This window comes from Melospiza georgiana, chromosome 33 (assembly GCF_028018845.1).
Source record: "Melospiza georgiana isolate bMelGeo1 chromosome 33, bMelGeo1.pri, whole genome shotgun sequence".
Classification (NCBI taxonomy): Eukaryota; Metazoa; Chordata; class Aves; order Passeriformes; family Passerellidae; genus Melospiza; species Melospiza georgiana.
The window spans coordinates 2,236,123-2,256,347 of NC_080462.1; the positions used below are offsets into that span (position 1 = coordinate 2,236,123).

A 20,225-nucleotide genomic window follows, 5' to 3' on the forward strand; every position below is an offset into this window, starting at 1 on the left:
GTTCCTGTGCTCCAGAGTGATCCCTGTGCTCTGGAATGTTCCTGTGCTCTGGAACAATCCCTGTGCTCTGTAATGTTCCTGTGCTCCGGAGTGATTCTTGTTCTCCATAGTGATCGCTGTGCTCTGGAATGTTCCTGTTCTCCACAGTGATCCCAGTTCTCCAGAGTGATTCCCATTCTCCACAGTGATCCCAGTTCTCCACATTGATCCCATTTCTCCTCAGTGATCCCAGCTCTCCACAGTGATCCCAGTGCTCTGGATGATCCCTGTGCTCCACAGTGACCCTTGTTCTTCAGTAATTCCAGTCCTCCACAGTGATCCCCATTCTCCAGAGTGATCCTTGTCCTCCACAGTGATCCCTGCTCTCCACAGTGATCCCAGTTCTCCACAGTGATCCCTGTGCTCTGGAATGTTCCTGTGCTCCAGATTGATTCCTGTGCTCCAGAGTGATCCCTGTGCTCTGGAATGTTCCTGTGCTCCAGAGTGATCCCTGTGCTCCAGAGTGATCCCTGTGCTCTGGAACAATCCCTGTGCTCTGGAACAATCCCTGTGCTCCAGATTGATCCCTGTGCTCCACAGTGATCCCTGTGCCCTGGAATGTTCCTGTGCTCCAGATTGATCCCTGTGCTCTGGAACAATCCCTGTGCTCTGGAATGTTCCTGTGCTCCAGAGTGATCCCTGTGCTTTGGAACAATCCCTGTGCCCTGGAATGTTCCTGTGCTCCAGAGTGATCCTTGTTCTTCACAGTGATCCCTGTGCCCTGGAATGTTCCTGTGCTCCAGAGTGATCCCTGTGCCCTGGAATGTTCCTGTGCTCCAGAGTGATCCCTGTGCTCCAGATTGATTCCTGTGCCCTGGAACAATCCCTGTGCTCTGGAATGTTCCTGTGCTCCACAGTGATCCTTGTTCTTCACAGTGATCCCTGTACTCCAGAGATCCCTCTTCTCCAGAGTGATCCCAGTTCTCCTCAGTGATCCCAGTGCTCTGGAATGGGGTCAGCACAATGTTAACCAGACATAAAATCCCATCTCGTTCCTCAGCTCCAGCCAGGAACATTCCCAGAAACTGATCTAAAGGATTTTGTGGTGAATTTAGCCCTGAGGAGCCAGGAGAGCCTTGGTGCTGCTGCTCCCTGCAGGGCCACACACAGGACAGGGCCATGGGGACAGGGACAGGGCCCCACACAGGGATGGCACAGCCTGCCCTGGCTGCTCCCCCTTGCAATCAGGAGTGGAGAGCCCTTTTGAAATAACCAACACCAAATTCAATCCCTTAAAATAGCAGTGCCATAATCCCAGACAATCCTATTGCCTCAACTTAGGGGCCACGGTCTGTCCTCGTGCCTGGGCAGTGGTGGCAGCCCCAGGGCAGGCATCGGGGAGGTTAAATCAGGGTTATTTACAGAAATTATACCTGACTCGATTCTTATTCAAGAATTAGAAGGTTAAAATTATTATGGTTAAAAAGAGGTTATTAAAATTATTAAGGTTTAAGAGAATTACGAGGTTTAAATTAAAACTTACAGCAAATGCAGAGGTGTTTTCCAGCCTAAAAAATTCCATGATTCCAACCACTCACATCTCACTAATTTGCCTGTGGGGAATGAAAAGTGTAAAATTTCTGCAGAATAAAAGTTGTTTAAAATGTTTTACCTGTAAACCAGGGATAAACATCCCACCAGGAAAACTCAGAGGTTTGGTTTGTGATTCATTTCATTAAAATGGAACAAGAAGGGGTTTGTCTTCCCTGAGAACAAGGACAAAGATGGATTTAAAGAGGAGATGACACCCTGGGTTTGCTTAGTTCACAAATAAAATCCAAAAGCATTTCCTAGGAAACTGGACAATAACTAAATCAGCACTTTCCAGACTCTGAATCATTTAACAATAAGGCCAGAAATCAATCCAATGCAATTAATTCCCAATTTTTTATACCATTTGCTGTTATTGTATGTATCCTTTGGCCAGGAGCACCCACACACTCCTTAAGGCATCACTTTGGATATGGGAAACAAAATCTGGCAAGAAATAAGAAATGTAAGAAAGAAAATACTGGAATTGTATTTTTCTAGCTAAATCCCTATTTAAACCACTCAAATCTTTGGAGTTTGTACATTTCCAGCCTCTAGAAAAGAAGACTCAAAGCATTTAGAAGTGAAAAGTAAAATCTCGGCAGGAAATTGAAGGATTAAAGACGCCAAAAGTGTCCGTCACTCTGAGAGGAACGGGGGAGCCGCTTAATTGGAAGTGAAAGGCAGGACACAGTCATTAATTAATTGTTATCCCCTCTATAAATAGGGCTTTGGCAGCGGGGGAGTGCCCGGCCCGGGTCAGCCCTGTCCCGCCGGGAATAGCTCCTAATCCCAGCGTCCTGGCCCGGGATTAACGGGACCGGGCTGGTCCCGGGGCGTTCTCCATCCCCGGTTCGGTGGAACCGGGTCACGTCCTTTTTCCTTGGGGACCCTCGGGTGTGCCGAGCCCTCCTGGGGGCTTGGGTGGGTCTGCGAGGATTTGGGGTAGACCTGGAGGGGGTTTGTGAGTGTTTGGGGTGGGTTTCGGTGGATTTGGCTTGGTTTAGGGTGGATTTAGTACAAACCGGAGCGGGTTTGTGTTGTTTTAACATAGGTTTAACATGGGTTAAACCATGAGTTTTAACATAGATTTTATTTAAGTGTGTCTGGGGTGAGTCTGTTTGGGTTCAGTATCAAACTTCTCCGCCCTCCAGAGGCACTTCCACTGCTCGGGTCCCCTCGGGAAGGGAAAGGACGGGCTGGGGGCTGCGGGAACCCCGGAGGGACCGGGGACTGCGGGAGCACCGGGAGCGCAGCTGGCGGACTACAACTCCCAGCAGGCAGCGGGGCCGGGCGGAGCGGTGCCGAAGAGTCCCGAAGTGGGGCCGAGCCTGGCCGAAGCGGGGCCGGACATTCCCGAAGCGAGGCCGGAAAGAGCCGAAGCGGGGCCGGAGCGGGCGAGGGGCGGCCCGGTAGAGGAGCATCCCCGGCAAGATGAACGCGGTGCTGGCGGTCCGGCAGTACGTGTCCAAAATGATCGAGGACAGCGGTCCCGGTATGAAAGTGCTGCTGATGGACCGGGAGACGGTGAGGAGCGGCCGGGCCGGGAGCGCGGAGGGCGGCGGGGCCGGGAGCCGGGCCCAGCGCCGCCGTGACGGGCGCTGCCCCCGTGCCGCCCGCAGACCGGCGCCGTGAGCGTGGTGTACACCCAGTCCGAGATCCTGCAGAGAGAGGTTTATCTCTTCGAGCGCCTCGACTCGCCCAACAGGGAGCCCATGAAGCACCTCAAGGCCATCTGCTTCCTGAGGCCCACCAAGGTACGGGGCAGAGCGGAGGGAAACGGACTCAGATCGGGCTGGGGAGGTTTGGGTTGGATATTCAGGAGAATTCCTTCATGGAAAGGGTTGTTCGGCAGAGCCACAGTCGCTGGAATTGTTCAAATCCGTGTGGATGTGGCACTTGGGGACAGGGGTCCATGGTGGCCTTGGCAGTGCTGGAGGGACAGTTGGACTCAGTGGTCTCAAAGGGCTTTTCCGAAGTCACTCATTCCATGTTTGTGGTGCTGATGAAGAGCTGGGCACTGGAGCAATGCTGGGGAGGTTCAGGTTGGATATTCAGAGAATTCCTTAATGGAAAGGGTTGTTCAGCCCTGGCACAGGGCAGTGGTGGAGCCACAGTGCCTGGAATTGTTCAGATCCACGTGGATGTGGCACTTGGAGACACGAGTCCATGGTGGCCTTGGCAGTGCTGGGGGAGTGGCTGCACACCAAGATCTCAGAGGCTTTTCCATCCCTCCTTCTTCCTTAACTCTGCTCTCCCTGGTGCTGTTTCCGTCCAGGAGAACGTGGAGCTCCTGGTGCAGGAGCTGAGAAGGCCCAAGTACAGCGTCTACTTCATCTGTGAGTATGAAGAGCCCTGGAGGGGTCCTGGAGCTCCATAAATCTGGAAATCCCGGTGTGGATGGGACAGGCTGCACACCTCCGTGCACCTTCCTGTGCCAGCTGTGTCAGGCAGGGAATTCCCACGTGTCCTGAATGTTCCGTGGGTTTGGAATGGGGCAGAATGACTCCAGCTGCCTTGGGGTTGCAGTGCAGCCCTGCAGGCCAGCAATGAGCCCCTAGGATGGCAGGAGCTGGGGGAAGTGGCCTCTAGATGTCATCGTGGCTCTGCAGGACGCTGGGGACATGGGCAGGGAAGGGGTTGGGAGCATCCCTGGGAGGTGGCTCAGGATTCCAGCGCCTGCAGGGTGAGAGGGGCTCTGTGGGGTCTCTCCTGCCCCAGAGGGGAGCAGACTGCCACCCCACAGGGTCTGCATGGAGCCCCCCTGTCCCTTCCCTGTTTCCTCCCAGATTTCAGCAACGTCATCAGCAAGAGCGACGTGAAGGCCTTGGCCGAGGCCGATGAGCAGGAGGTCGTGGCTGAAGTGCAGGTGAGGTTTGGATGTTTTAGGGAGAGCCAAAAGCAAAGGGAAGGTCCAGGCTGCCAGACACTGGGAGCTGTTCCCAGCTGGTGCGTGCCAGGCCTGGCTGAGAGGAGGGATGGACACAAGTGTGGGATGGAGAGGTAAAAGACAGAAAATGTCTTTTCCATTCCTCTGTGCCCTGGGCTCTCACAGCTGCTGCTGGTTTTGGTGGTTCACAAGGTGCTGCCCACTTCAAATCCATGTGGATGTGGCACTTGGGGACAGGAGGCTGTGGTGGCCTTGGCAGTGCCCAGTGGTCTCAAAGGGCTTTTCCAATTCCATGATTCCATGTTTGTGGTGCTGATGAAGAGCTGGGCACTGGAGCAATGCTGGGGAGGTTCAGGTTGGATTTTCAGGAGAATTCCTGCATGGAGAGGGTTGTTCTGCCCTGGCACAGGGCAGTGGTGGAGCCACCATCCCTGGAATTGTTCAGATCCACGTGGATGTGGCACCTGGGGACAGGGGGCTGTGGCGGAGGGGAGCTGTCAGAGGCTTTGGGGTGGAGGGAGGAAGGATGATCTGAACCAGTGCGTGCAGGGGGTGGTGGGAGCTTGGTCAGAGACACAGAACTGCTCTGTTCCCCTCTCCAGGAGTTCTATGGCGACTACATTGCAGTGAACCCGCACGTCTTCTCCCTGAACCTGCTGGGCTGCTGTCGGGTAGGAACACGGCGAGTTGTTCTTGGTTTGGGTAAGGTGTTGAACCCAGGAGATTCCTCTGGCTGCCCTGGAGAGCTCCAGATCCTGGCACAGGGCTCAGAGACCTTGGCACAGAGTCACAAACACTTTTACCTTCCATTTTAACCGTGGAAACAATTACCAACTTTGTGTGAGGAGTTACAAGGCGCAAGGGTTTGAGTGGAATGATAGTGAATTTGTCACAGGGTGAAAATGTAGAATTTTGGGGGTTTTAGAGGTTCAGGAGGCAGGATGGAGGAATCTGGGTGTGTCCTGTCTTTCTCCTTCTTGTCCTCCATCTTCTGGGTGATGGTGGCACTTTTGGATTGGTTTAGGATAGAGACAGACTGTCTAACATAGGTGATAGGGATTGGAAAATAATAAATAAAGTACTGGTAGTTCTTAGTGTAAAAAGATAACACTGCCCCGAGGGCAGGCGGTGTGCTGGACAGATCTCAGCAGGTCAGAGAAAGAATAATAGATAAGAGAAAATAAAAAACCTTGAAAAGCAGAGCAGAGGAAGCCCAACTTCTCAGAGGAAGAAGAAGATGGGAAAAAAGACTTGCAATACCTCAGGAGCCATTTCAGCAACAACAAACCCAACAAATCTCTCATAACCCAGGGCATTGGGGCCTGCTGGGGGGAATGGGCCTTGGCAAGGAGATTTTGTGTTCAGCCCCTGGGTACCTGCTGCTCCAGCACTGTTGTGCTTTCCTGTGGCACTTCAGCACTTAGAAACAAGGATGTGGAGAAGGTTTGGGAGCTGTGCATCCACGTGAGGTGCAGCTTTTCCTTCCAGGGCCGCAGCTGGGACCCGGCTCAGCTCACCAGGACAACGCAGGGCCTCACTGCTCTGCTCCTGTCCCTGAAGAAGTGCCCCATGATCCGCTACCAGCTCTCCTCAGAGCCAGCAAAGCGCTTGGCCGAGTGTGTGAAGGTGAGAGCAGCCCACAGATTGTCCCTTTAGGATGAATTCAGCCTTGGTTAGTTTTTTACAAACACCTGTTTGTCACTGCCATGTTTTCTGGAAAATCCCTTAGCCAGGATTTCTTCTCCTGGGAAGCAGAGAAGCCTCAGAGAAAAAGGAAACCAATATTATCTCATTTGCTTCTCTTGTGTTTTGCTGCTTTGGAATGTGGTTTGGAGATTGTTTATCCAGCAGGTGGTTGTTTGATTGGTCTCATGTAAATTGTTTTAACTTAATGACCAATCACGATCAGGTTGTGTTAGGACTCTGGAAGAGGTCACGGAGTTTTCATTATCATTCTTTGTGGCCTTCTGTCTGTATCCTTTCTTTATTCTTTAGTATAGTTTAGTATAGCATTCTATAATATAATGTATAATGTAATGTATAATATATAATATATAATGTATAATGTATAATACATAATGTATTATGTATATTATATATTATATATTATATATTGTATATTGTATATTATATATTATATATTATATATTATATATTATATATTATATATTATATATTATATATTATATATTATATATTATATATTATATATTATATATTATATATTATATATTATAGTGTCCCATTTCCCTGGGGCCTTCAGCTCCTCCCTGGCAGTGCAGACAGTGCAGCAGGATTGAGCTTTCACCCTCCCTTCCCTCTGCATAAATCCACGCTGAGAGGGAGCCTTTTCCAGGATTTCAAGAGGGATTTTTCCCATTTTTTCCCCCCCTTTTCTCCACAGCAAGTGATCACCAAGGAGTACGAGCTGTTTGATTTCCGCCGCACCGAGGTCCCTCCCCTGCTCCTCATCCTGGACCGCTCGGACGATGCCATCACCCCCCTGCTGAACCAGGTGAGCCACACCCAGCTGTGCCAGGCTGGGGCAGGTCACACACCCAGCTGTGCCAGGGCTGGGGCAGGTCACACCCAGGTGTGCCAGGCTGGGGCAGGTCACACACCCAGGTGTGCCAGGCTGGGGCAGGTCACACACCCAGGTGTGCCAGGGGTGGGGCAGGTCACACACCCAGGTGTGCCAGGCTGGGGCAGGTCACACACCCAGCTGTGCCAGGGCTGTGGCAGGTCACACCCAGCTGTGCCAGGGGTGTGCCAGGTCACACACCCAGCTGTGCCAGGGCTGGGGCAGGTCACACACCCAGCTGTGCCAGGGGTGTGCCAGGTCACATACCCAGCTGTGCCAGGCTGGGGCAGGTCACACACCCAGCTGTGCCAGGGCTGTGGCAGGTCACACCCAGCTGTGCCAGGTTGGGGCAGGTCACACACCCAGCTGTGCCAGGGCTGGGGCAGGTCACACACCCAGCTGTGCCAGGGGTGTGCCAGGTCACACCCAGCTGTGCCAGGGGTGTGCCAGGTCACACACCCAGCTGTGCCAGGGCTGGGGCAGGTCAGACACCCAGCTGTGCCAGGGCTGGGGAGCCCTGCAGCATCTGGAGTTCAAGCCCTGGCAGGTCGTGGTTGGATGTTGTAGAGGAAAGTGTTGCTTCCCACCTTCAGTCCCTGCAAAATCTCTCTTTTATCCCTGGCTATGTTTTCCAGACCTGAGTGGGGGTTGTTTGTGCTGACTTTGGTGGCAGATGGACCCAGCACCCTGGAAATGGGGCAACCAGCACTTCCATGTGGTTTCTGGAACCCCAGTGCTTTGCAGGGCCTTTCCCAAGGGCTGTTTGTGGGGCTGTGAGTGACCTTGCCCTGCTGAGTCTCCCTCTGTTATCGATGGCTGCTGGATTTGCTGGGAGCTGCTGGATTTATCTGTTCCATGCTGTGCTGCAGATCCTGGCAGGATCTGTTGGTCTCCCTTCGTTTCTGTGGGATCAGGAGTTGCACCTGGGTGGGACCAGCAGCCCCAGAGCTGCTGTAACACCGGTTCTGCAGGAGCTGGAGGTGACATCTGTGTCACAGCCCAGCCCACACCTGCTTTGTGGCGTTTAGGATTGTGCTCAGCATCAGGCATTCTCTGCTGTTTCAGGATTTCCTATCCCAAAGAGATTCCCGGGGATGTAAATGGAGTGTTGGGCACGGCAGGGCTCTGATCAGCTGTCGCTGTTCTCTCTGGGTTATTTTTAGACTTCTCAGGATAAAAATAGAAACTCCTGATGTGCAGAAATGCTCCTGCCAGTGGAGCATGAAGGGAATTCTGCAGTGGAAATGTGGGACTCTCCCTGCCTGGGCAGAAAGTTGGGGGGGTTTGGTGGCCAACAGAGGTGTTGGGACTGGAATGTTAATCCCCATCCCTCTTCAGTCCGTTTTGAAGGTTCCTGCAGGAATTCCTGATCTGGTGGGAGGTGTCCCTTCCAAGCCAAGCCATCCCATGATTCTGGAGTGGCCCTGGAGGGGGGCAGTGTCTCCCCATCTCGTTATTTACCAGTGATGTTCACTTTCACCAGCACGCCCTGGCTGCTCTGAGGGACACGTCCCAAACTCTGCTGCGTGTCCTGGCGCAGCAGGAGCAGCTCTGGCTGCCTTCAGCTGAACTCCATTGATCTCCCAGAGCTGTGTCTCACCAAGGTCATCCCTTTGCCTCCCTTTCCTCTGGCAGTGGACGTACCAGGCCATGGTCCACGAGCTGCTGGGCATCAACAACAACCGCATCGACCTGTCCCGCGTGCCGGGGATCAGCAAGGACCTGCGGGAGGTCGTCCTGTCCGCTGAGAACGATGAGTTCTATGCCAATGTAGGTGTCCAGGGGGGCTTCACCAGCACCCACAGCTGGGGGTTTGCCACAGGAAAGGAGTTTCGCCGTGATTTTGGGGATTTTGGCACCCCTCGGGGTGGGGATGTGCCGTTTGTGAGCATTGTTGTGCAGCATCAGTGACATCTGATGTGGGATAACGTCCTAGAAAATGTGTTTGTAGTTTGGTTTCAAAGCCTGCTGCAGGTTTTGGGGGGATGGAGTCACCTTCTCCCAGCTGCTCAAAGCTCTTCCTTGGTCAAACGAGTTTCCCTCTGCTTCCCATCTTGTTCCACACAGAACATGTACCTGAACTTCGCCGAGATTGGCACCAACATCAAGAACCTGATGGAGGATTTCCAGAGGAGGAAGCCAAAGGAGCAGCAGAAGCTGGAGTCCATAGCAGATATGAAGGTACAGACAAATTCCATCCCATTTGTGCCCCATCCTTTAATGTTAGCAGTAAATAAAAAGCACATCCCTCTCAGAAACCTCCTGGATTGAGGTGTCTGATCCTCTGCACACCAGCAGAGAATTTGTACAATTTATGGCTGGCTGCACCCATCTTCTGCCATCTCCTGCTGTTCCCTGGAAGCACCCAGTGCCTCAGTTTCCCCTCACAGGCCTTTGTGGAGAACTACCCTCAGTTCAAGAAGATGTCGGGCACAGTGTCCAAGCACGTGACGGTGGTGGGGGAGCTGTCCCGGCTCGTGGCAGAGAGGAACCTGCTGGAGGTGTCCGAGGTGGAGCAGGAGCTGGCCTGCCAGAGTGACCATTCCAGTGCCCTCCAGGTACCCACCCTGCCTCTGCCTGGGGGGGTTTCACCCCATCTCTGCCTCGGGAGGGGGGATTTGATGCTGGCAGGCAGTGGGAGCTCCCTGTGGGGAGGGACACTGCGTGTGGAATTGCTGCTCAGATGGGAATGAGTCATGGTTAATAACTGGCTTGAGAAGCATCTTTGCAAATCCTGTCCTTACATCCCACAATCCAACATTCTTTCTTTATATTCAGCCAGTTGGTTTCTGGCAGACACCAGGGTAAAACAACCTCAGATGCTCTGCAGGAGCTGATGTGTTTGGGCAGGAGAAAAGCTGGAATCCGTGGAATTGTCTTTACCTATTTTTTTAAGAAAAGCCACTAGAAAGACCCTTAAATCCAAGATTTCTTTGGCAGAGAGGCCTGGAAAAGCTGGAGGGAGGCCCTGTGACAGCTGAGTGTGGCCCCTTGTGCTGTGAGCAGAGCAGGGTCTGGCAGAGTCAGTGGTGATGGATTTGGGCTGGTGTTCCACAGCAGCTCAGAGCAGGGCTGGAGAGTCTCAGTTCTCACTTCTGAGAAATGATTCCTCGATTTCCAGTAGTGCAGGGGGATTCCCAACACGTAACAGACCCTTGCATGGCCCTGGGGAAGCAGAGGGGCTGGGAAATGAGGAAAAGCAGCTCCAGCAGCTTTGAGATCAGTTCCTTCCCCCCCTCTGTGGCTCTGAAGTGCAGGTGGGGGCAGAGGGGGTAACACTGTCCCCAGAGGTGGAGCAGGGAGTGCAGGGATGGGATTCCATAGCTGCTGCCTGGCAGGATTTCCATGGCTGAGTGTGGAACTGGGACTGCAGCCAGGAATGTGTTTGCTGGAAGCAGCCTCTGAGGTCCTCACGCTGTATCACTGTCTCCAGCTCAGGTTGTTGTGGTTTAAAAGTCAAATATTCCCAGTCTGCTCCCTCCCTGTGCTGTGAGCTGTGATTTTTGATGGGATATGCACAGCACAGAGCTGGTGCCAGGTGAATCCTGGGGGTCACCTTGCTCCTGCTCTACACAAACAGCATTTCTGCAGTTTTAGAAATGCTGCCTCAGTTTCCTTCCAGCCCCTGGGAGATTTGCAGCAGCTCGGGAGTGAATGGAAAGCCCTGTAGGTGGGATCCTTGTCCCTGCAGCCACCCCACCCTGGGCTGTCCCTGCTGCAGCTCCAGCAAGAGAGAAAAGGCCACGGGACAAGAAGCAGCAGCCAGAGCTGGAATAAAGATGGAATTGTTCTCCCCTGATGTCACTTCAGGGACTGTTGGATCTCTGGTGCCCCAGTCTGGGACATTTGGGTTCCTCCTGCCCTGGGCTCTCATTAACCCTGACACTGAGCATGAATGGAGGGTTGGAATCCCAGCTCCTCCCACGGACAATGGGTTTTCTGTTCTCTGCTTCCTGCTGCTCCTGGCACTGCCAGCACAGGAACCTCCCTGGGGCTCTGGTTCTCCCCTCACAGGTGAATTCCTGACCTTGAGTGGTGAAATTCCTCTTGATCCTCCTCACAGCCAGGATTTTATGCTGTTTTTAGTCAGCATCAGTTAAATAGGTGCCAACAAACATCTGGGCCAGGGTGGTGAATCCAGCAGCAGATCAGGAGTGATAACAGATCCCTGCTCTTCCCTGTAGCTGGGATCTCTCTTTCCATGCTTTAATTCCTTCCCTCCTTTGCTTCCAAATGTGCAGTTTGTTCCTCCACATCTCACATCCAAAGCTTTGCTGAGACTTTGATGCCATTGCCTTGCACCTTCCAAAAAGGAGATGGAGTTGGGGGTTTTGTGGTGGTGGAACCTTTGGGGTGGAGCTGGAAACACCCAGGTGGAGCTTGGAGGTGTCTCAAAATCGCTGTGCACAACCTCCCCCTCCTGCAGCACCACAAGGGGCTCAGGACCCATCACTGGTGGGTTATGAATTCCCAGTTCCACGGAAAGCCCCAAAACCAACTTGTACTGCAGTAAATCCTCCTGTGAAACACCTGAGGGGCCGGGCTGTGGGGTTTGTACCACACCTGAGGGGCCGGGCTGTGGGGTTTGTACCACACCTGAGGGGCCGGGCTGTGGGGTTTGTACCACACCTGAGGGGCCGGGCTGTGGGGTTTGTACCACACCTGAGGGACCGCGCTGTGGGGTTTGTACCACACCTGAGGGGCCGGGCTGTGGGGTTTGTACCACACCTGAGGGGCCGCGCTGTGGGGTTTGTACCGCACCTGAGGGGCCGGGCTGTGGGGTTTGTACCACACCTGCGTCCTCCTGCATTGCCCGTGGCAGTTGCTGGGCAGCGAAACCGCTCTGATAAGCGATAAGTGATCGATAAATGGCTGATTAAGGCGGTGACACCAATGAAGGTGTCTGTCTGTCCCCGTGTCCCCGGGCTGAGCAGTGTCTGTGTGTCCCGCAGAGCGGTGACACCAATGAAGGTGTCTGTCTGTCTGTCTGTCCCACCGGGGCTGAGAAGTGTCTGTGTGTCCCGCAGAGCGGTGACACCAATGAAGGTGTCTGTCTGTCTGTCCCCTTGCTGAGCAGTGTCTCTGTGTCCCGCAGAGCGGTGACACCAATGAAGGTGTCTGTCTGTCCCCCGGGCTGAGCAGTGTCTGTGTGTCCCGCAGAGCGGTGACACCAATGAAGGTGTCTGTCTGTCCCTGGGCTGAGCAGTGTCTGTGTGTCCCGCAGAGCGGTGACACCAATGAAGGTGTCTGTCTGTCTGTCTGTCCCTGGGCTGAGCAGTGTCTGTGTGTCACACAGAGCAGTGACACCAATGAAGGTGTCTGTCTGTCCCTGGGCTGAGCAGTGTCTGTGTGTCCTGCAGAGCAGTGACACCAATGAAGGTGTCTGTCTGTCTGTCCCTGGGGCTGAGCAGTGTCTGTGTGTCCCGCAGAGCGGTGACACCAATGAAGGTGTCTGTCTGTCTGTCCCCCGGGCTGAGCAGTGTCTGTGTGTCCCGCAGAGCAGTGACACCAATGAAGGTGTCTGTCTGTCTGTCTGTCCCCGGGGCTGAGCAGTGTCTGTGTTTCCCGCAGAGCGGTGACACCAATGAAGGTGTCTGTCTGTCTGTCTGTCCCCCTGGCTGAGCAGTGTCTGTGTGTCCCGCAGAGCAGTGACACCAATGAAGGTGTCTGTCTGTCTGTCCCCTTGCTGAGCAGTGTCTGTGTGTCCCGCAGAGCGGTGACACCAGTGAAGGTGTCTGTCTGTCTGTCTGTCCCCCGGGCTGAGCAGTGTCTGTGTGTCCCGCAGAGCGGTGACACCAATGGAGGTGTCTGTCTGTCTGTCCCCTTGCTGAGCAGTGTCTGTGTGTCCTGCAGAGCGGTGACACCAATGAAGGTGTCTGTCTGTCCCCTTGCTGAGCAGTGTCTGTGTGTCCCGCAGAGCGGTGACACCAATGAAGGTGTCTGTCTGTCTGTCCCCCTGGCTGAGCAGTGTCTGTGTGTCCCGCAGAGCGGTGACACCAATGAAGGTGTCTGTCTGTCTGTCCCTTTGCTGAGCAGTGTCTGTGTGTCCCGCAGAGCGGTGACACCAATGAAGGTGTCTGTCTGTCCCCTTGCTGAGCAGTGTCTGTGTGTCCCGCAGAGCAGTGACACCAATGAAGGTGTCTGTCTGTCTGTCCCCGTGTCCCCGGGGCTGAGCAGTGTCTGTGTGTCCCGCAGAGCGGTGACACCAATGAAGGTGTCTGTCTGTCTGTCTGTCCCCTTGCTGAGCAGTGTCTGTGTGTCCCGCAGAGCGGTGACACCAATGAAGGTGTCTGTCTGTCTGTCCCCTTGCTGAGCAGTGTCTGTGTGTCCCGCAGAGCGGTGGCACCAATGAAGGTGTCTGTCTGTCTGTCCCCTTGCTGAGCAGTGTCTGTGTGTCCCGCAGAGCGTGCGGCGGCTGCTGCAGAGCCCGCGGCTGTCGGAGCTGGACGCGGCGCGCCTGGTGATGCTCTACGCGCTGCGCTACGAGCGCCACGCCAGCAGCGGCCTCCCCGCCCTGCTGGAGGAGCTGCGCGCCCGCGGGGGCAGCGACAGGTACCGCAAGGTAACCCTGGATGGGGTAAAACAGGGACAGGTACCGCAAGGTAACCCTGGATGGGGTAAAACAGGGACAGGCACCACAAGGTGACCTGGAGGGGGCAGGAGGGGACAAATAACCCCGGGGGGGACAGGCAGCACGGGGTAACCCCAGGATGCGGCAAGGCAGGTACCGTGGGGTAACTGTGGTGTGGGGCAGGAGGGAGGATAGGTACTGGCGTAACCCTGGGGTGGGGCAGGTACCCCAGTGTCCCACAGGATGGGGGCAGGTACCACCAGGTAACCCCCACCAGGTACCACCAGGTAACCCCAGGTGGGGCGGGCACCCCGATGTCCCACAGGATGGGGAATCTCTGCTGTTTGGGGTGAAACTGCCTGCCCCAGATCAGCCCAGGGTTGTGCTGTTGCACAGAGCTCGGCTGGGACCTGTGGGTGTGGCTTTAAAAGGTGTTTTTAGTAAGTCACTCGATTTCAGTTCCCTAAACCAGTGGAAATGAGGCAGAATGACTCCAGCTGGCTTGGGGTTCAAGTCCAGCCCTGCAGCCCAGGAATTACTGAATGGGGATTGGACTCCAGAGGTCCCTTCCACTCCTGACCAGTCACTGATTCCGTGATATTATGAAGGATTTCATAAAGCAGGGATGGCAGGAGCCTGCTGGGAGGGGAGTGTGGCACCTCCGTGGCCTGGGCTGTGCTTCCTCTCTTCTCTTCCTCCCCCACTCTCCCCAGCTCCTGCAGCACCAGGCAGTGGCTGCAGCGAGGGGCTGGAGATGGAGAGGAGCTGGCAGGGAGGGAACAGGCAGCAGTGCCAGGAGCAGCTGGGGAGGAGGTGGAGGAGAGGGATGATGTCACCTCGTGTGGAGGAGCTGCTGCAGGCGATGGAGATGGAGATGAAGCTTCTCCTCAAGCAGGAGGGTCGGGGCGGGCTGGGGGACGTGGGGGTGCTGCTGCTCTGCCCCCTCACCTCCATGTGCGGTTCCATTGGGATCATCTCCGTGGCTCCTTGTCCCCATGGGGTGTCTGCAGTGAATCCCCACTCCTGGAGGGGGTGCCAGGCTGACGGGCTGTGCCCTCTCCCTGCACAGCTGGTGTCTGCCGTGGTGGAGTACGGAGGGAAGCGCGTGCGGGGCAGCGACCTGTTCAGCCCCAAGGACGCCGTGGCCATCACCAAGCAGTTCCTCAAAGGCCTCAAGGTACCAAGACTCCTTGGGGAGATGGGGACAGGCTCTAAACTGCAGCCCAGAGCAGGACCAGAGCTGGCAGGAATGCTCTCAGGGCCTGATTGCACTGAGAACAACATGGAGAACTTCTAAATTCAGGGCTAGAACCTGCTGTGCCTCTGCTGATGCTCCTCCCTTGCTGGGCCACTTCCTAAAGAGCTTCTCTCTGGCCACAGGGCATTGAGAATGTGTACACCCAGCACCAGCCCCTGCTCCAGGAAACCCTGGACCAGCTCATCAAGGGGAAGCTCAAGGACAGCCAGTATCCCTACCTGGGCCCCAACACACTCCGGGACAGGTACGTGGGGCCTGTGGGGCACAGCCTGCACTGGGACACAGCAGCTGGGACATCCCTGCTGTCCCCAACACTGTCCCCACAGTGGGATGGGACTGACGGTGAACAGAGCTGGGGATTGGCACAGAAATCTCTTGGTTGTAGAGGTCTTGTATCCCCAGGGATGTTCCCAGGACTGGGGTGTGTCTCACCCTGGCTCAGATGTGCCATTCCTGATGGGCAGCTGAGGTGAAGGATGAAGCCCTCACTCAGCAGAGGAGGCAGGAGCAGCTTTGCTCCAGGTCATGCTGTCCGTGCAGTGATCCAAGAAGGAAATCCCTGGTGTTGGTCCTTGCAAGGGATTGGGAGGGTGGTTACAGGAGAGGGAAGGAGCAGCTCACTGGAAAGCAGGATGTGCACAGCACACTGAGTTTGTGTTGGGATAGAAGAAGGTGCTTCCCTCCTTCCTTTTGCTTGGCTTCCCTCAACAATCCCACATCTCCCTGCTGGCTGGGAAATGTCCCCTCAGGTGAACTGAGGCACAAATCCTGGCACTTCCTGATCAGCCTGGCAGCTCCAAGGCAGCTCTGTGTCCTTGCCTGACTCCAGAATCGATCCTGATTTCCCAGCCCCAGCAGATCATGCATTAAACATGGCACGTGGATCCACAGGGATCGGGGTGGTGCTGCTGGAGTCAAAGTTCAGGAGAGGTTTGGGGCATTCAGTGGATTGTTTTCAGCTCCACATCACAGGGATGGAGGTCTTTAAAGGAGGCACCCTCAGGATCCTGGATCTGCCTACAAAGTGCAGGATTTATCCTTGGTTTGTCTGATCCCAACTCAATATTTGTGGCTGCTCCATCCCAGAAATTGTCCAAGGCCAGGCTGGTCGGGGCTTGGATCCACCTGACTCCAGAATTGATCCTGATTTCCCAGCCCCAGCAGATCATGCATTAAACATGGCATGTGGATCCATAGGGATCGGGGTGCTGCTGCTGCTGGAGGCTGCTCAGGGCTCTGGGTGAAAGTTCAGGAGAGGTTTTGGGGCATTCAGTGGGTTGTTTTCAGCTCTGAGCCCAGCACATCACAGGGATGGAGGTCTTTAAAGGAGGCACCCTCGGGATCATAGATGTGCCTGCAAAGTGCAGGATTTATCTTTGGCTTTGTCTGATCCCAACTCAATATTTGTGGCTGCTCCATCCCAGAAAGTGTCCAAGGGCTTGGATCCACCCGCTCTGCTGGGTGTCCCTTAGAGATGAACATTTAGGTCCCTTCCAGCCCAACCACTGCATGATTTGTGCTTTTATCCCAGGCCTCAGGACATCATTGTGTTCCTCATTGGAGGGGCCACCTACGAGGAGGCTCTGGCTGTGTTCAACCTGAACCGCTCCAACCCCGGCGTCCGCATCGTGCTGGGGGGCACCACCATCCACAACACCAGGAGGTAAAATCCAGCCCTGGCTGCTGGCACAGCAGGACTTTGGGAGATCCCACGTGGAAATGGGTGTCAGTGCTCCGGAGCCAGCTCTGCTCGTGCTGGCTCGGGGACAGATCTCTGAGCCGGAGGTTTAACTTGAATTTCCATGAGTTCAAGAGCAGGCAAGGGGAGTTTCCCACAGAGTTTTTCTAGTTTGTAACACAGGGCAGCACATGGGAATTCAGCACTGAATGAATCTGCAGCTGCTTTGCTGAAGGTGGGCAAAGATCTCTGTCAGTATGGAATTCCCAGTGGGAAATGTCTGGTTTATAAAAACAAATAACTTTTCCTGGTTTATAAATACAAATAACTTTTCCTGAACCCAAATTATTCACTTTGGGCACAGGAAAGAATTGAGGCCACAGTGGGAATTGCTTAGGAGAGCAGGAATCCTCTGAATTCTCAGGAATTTCTCCAGATTCCCAGTGCTCAGTGTGGGATGGTGGGAAAATCCTGAGATGAAGCTCAGGATCTGCAGCTCCATCCTTGGATCTGCTTGGATTGGTGCTGCTAGGAGCCACCCTGGCTGGTTTGGGCTCTGCTGCTGTGCAGTCCCTGAATTATTTACAGAAAAACTGGGATTCTGTGTCCAAATTTGCATTTCAAAGAATGAGGTGAGGGGAGAAAAAAAAGGAAAATAAAAGGAAGGGCTGGATGTGGCCTGGTCCTGCCTGGGGAGGACAGCAAGGGACCTGTTGTGAATCAGCCCTGTCCCAAATGATCCATTTTCTCTTGGATAAGGTTTCCCTGAGCATGGAAGGACAATAAAACTGTCTCCTGTCCATTGTTATCCACAATTCCAGCACAGTGCCCCAGGATCAGGGATATCTCAGCACACCCATCCAAGGAAAGCCAGGTTTTAGTGTGTCCCAACCCCTCACCTAATCCATGGCCTTGCTGATTCCTGTGGGATTAGGGCAGATATTGTCACCAGAAACAAGGGGATTTGGCTGTTAATGCACAGAGCAGCCGTGTAAGCACCTAAATCCTGCTCCCATTGTTCATCCTCCCCGCTGCAACTGGGCCCAACATCTGTGAGCCCTCAGGGGTGGCCCAAAGGATGGAGAATCTGCTCTGCTCCCAGGGATTCCGGAGCCATGCCACAGGGTTTGGAGGAGAAAGGGTTACAGAGGATCGATAATCGGATCAGAAGGGCTGCAGGAACATCTGGTGCTGGGGCTGACTCATCCTGGCCAGGTTGAGACAAACCTGCTGGGACTAATCCAGGATGTGGGGCCTGACCCAGTTACCCAGTTAGAGCCACACTGGTGCCACTGGCTCCTCCTGGGGACTGCACAAGGCTCGTTTCTCCTGGGGGTTGCTGGGTGGAGCAGCTGTGGAGGCTCCTGCAGATGCCTCTGCTGGGTTCTCAGCTGTGGAGGCTCCTGCAGATGCCTCTGCTGGGTTCTCAGCTGTGGAGGCTCCTGCAGATGCCTCTGCTGGGTTCTCAGCTGTGGAGGCTCCTGCAGATGCCTCTGCTGGGTTCTCAGCTGTGGAGGTTCCTGCAGATGCCTCTGCTGGGTTCTCAGCTGTTCCTGCAGGATCTGCAGGGTCCTTGGAGCAGCAGAGGGGGTTGTGCTGTGGTGCAGCTCATTTTTGAAGTGCAGGTGGGAGTTTGGCTCATTCCCTCAGTCACCCCAGACTGGGAATGTGCTCTGAGGGACCCTGAGGTGTCACTGGTCACAGGCACAACAGGCTCCAGACAGCACAGAACCAGAGAGCCTCAAAGCAGCAGTCATTCCCTGCCAGAGCTCAGTTCTGCCTGGTTCTAGTGCCTAAAAATAACCTGGAGGAGGGAGAGCTCAGGCTGGAACACACAGCCAGGTGCCAGAGCTGTGCCAGAGCTGGTGCCACCGTGGGCAGTGCCCTGGCTGTGCCCCCTCCCAGCTGTGTCTGGTGGCACTCAGAGCTGGCGTTGCTGCAGGGCTTTGCAGATTCGAGGGTTTTACTCTTTTTCAAACCCCTCAAGATTCACAACCCGAGCTGCTCCAGCCCCAGTTTAGGGGAATCCCATTTCTGCAGGATTTGTGGCATCCCTTGGTCTGTATTTTTTTATCTTTTGGGGTATTTTTGAAGCATTGCTGTTGAGATCACCTGATCAGTACACTGAGGGATGAGTCAGCCTGGGCATGGCCGTGGTGTCTCATTGCCAGAGGAACCACCCTGGGGCAGGATCCTTCCAGCTGGGAGCATTGCTGCCCTTGGGAGCTGCTCCCAGCCAGGGGTGGGTGATGCCAGCAGGCCTGAGCTTTGTGCTGGGGACAATCACAGCCCCTCAGGCCCTGGATACATCTGGGACAAGGCCATGAGCCCCTCTGGCCCTCATTCCACTGACCTGAAGCTTTCCCAGCAGCTTCCTGGAGGAGGTGACAGCCGCAGGATTCCGCGGTCGAAGCACTGAGAGCTCCCAAATCCCACCAAGGTCCAGCAGACGGTGAATCCTGAAGAAATGAGGGATTTTTGAACATTCAGAGCTTTCCCAGAGCAGAGCAGAGCAGAGCAGGATGTTCCTGGCCTGCAGCTGGAGCTTCCCCTGCACACCCAGAATGGCAGCGAGTGCTGCAGCTGGCACTGGATGTGCCCCCACTGCAGCTCCTCGTTGTCCCCTCACAAACTGCTCCAGGACTGGCATGGTCACCTTGAGGAGAGCCTGGGACAGCCCCTGAACCCCTGCAGCTCTGCACAGGACACATGAACGAGTCCCATGAAGAGCCCATGCAGGGGGAGCAGCTGTGGGGGTCTGGTTGGGGGCACAGGAGCCCTTTGCTGTTGTCTGTATATGTTGAATCCTATTAAATCCCCCACTTTGGCCAAATCTGTCTGCTAGATGATTCCCACTTTCCCTTTCCCAAGGCCACAAGGTGCAGTTACAGCCTGAGCCTCCATGGGAGCTTTTGCTCCCCTCCAGGACCACACCAAGGAACCTGCAAGTGCATTTCCAGCTCTGCTCCCTGGCCTCTAATCAGCACTTGATTGGGAATTAACAAGCCAGATCAAATGAAATGAGCTCCTAAATCCCTGGGAATTATCTTGGCATCACAACTAAGTCCTGTTGATGTGGGAGAGGGCAAAGCCCTGCAGGGAGGAGGGGACCTGGGCAGCTCTGTGGGGAAGGGAGGGGGGACACAGCCTGTGCTGGGGTGGAACTGGGTGGGCACCAGATTTTTAGTGAATTTTGGGTTGTTGGGACAGGCAGAGCTGTAAGAATTCCCCCTTAGAGGTGACTCAGGTGTCTGAGAGCACTGGGCAGCCCCTGCCCCATCCCCTCCTCCAGCAGCCCCTTCCCCAGACACCAATGACAGAATTGTTGTCAGAGGCACAGAAAAGCATGTGTCCTAATTAAACTCGCAGGCAGCAGCTTCACACTTGATATCCAGAGGCAAAATGCTGTGTGTGGGGGGGTGTTAAATACATAAATAAACCAGGAGTATGCTGATCTGCTCTGCAAGAAGAGGCGATTTTGGCAACTGTTTGTTGTGGAGCAGCACAAGGAGCAGCTGCAGCTGCCAGGGGTAGCAAAGGGGCTGTGGGAGTATAGGGAGAGACACAACCACACCTTGGAGAGGCTTTTGGGGATGAAAAGCTGCACTGCCCACGTCACCCGTCCCACTGGGGAGCAGCCTCAGTGCTGGAAGGGCAGCCTCCTGTTCCTGGTACAGA

The 20,225-nt window shown here is 54.7% G+C and overlaps 1 protein-coding gene across 1 annotated transcript; it reads left to right on the forward strand.

The window, feature by feature from the left end:
• The first annotated feature begins 2,920 nt into the window (after positions 1-2,920).
• On the forward strand, positions 2,921-19,472 carry VPS45 (vacuolar protein sorting 45 homolog). Its single transcript, XM_058042784.1, has 15 exons — positions 2,921-3,096; positions 3,192-3,326; positions 3,848-3,908; positions 4,359-4,438; positions 5,062-5,130; positions 5,948-6,085; positions 6,864-6,974; positions 8,676-8,810; positions 9,108-9,221; positions 9,431-9,598; positions 13,444-13,602; positions 14,681-14,788; positions 14,992-15,113; positions 16,401-16,532; positions 18,919-19,472. The coding sequence occupies exons 1-15, from the start codon at positions 3,004-3,006 to the stop codon at positions 19,001-19,003; spliced, it is 1,710 nt and encodes a 569-aa protein (XP_057898767.1). The 5' UTR covers positions 2,921-3,003; the 3' UTR covers positions 19,004-19,472.
• Positions 19,473-20,225: the final 753 nt, after the last annotated feature.

Coding starts and splice junctions, on each gene's coding strand:
- VPS45 (XM_058042784.1), top strand. CDS start 3,004: ATGAACGCGGTGCTGGCGGTCCGGCAGTACGTGTCCAAAATGATCGAG. Junction 9,222..9,430: donor AGTCCATAGCAGATATGAAG/GTACAGACAAAT, acceptor TTCCCCTCACAG/GCCTTTGTGGAGAACTACCC. Junction 9,599..13,443: donor ACCATTCCAGTGCCCTCCAG/GTACCCACCCTG, acceptor TGTGTCCCGCAG/AGCGTGCGGCGGCTGCTGCA.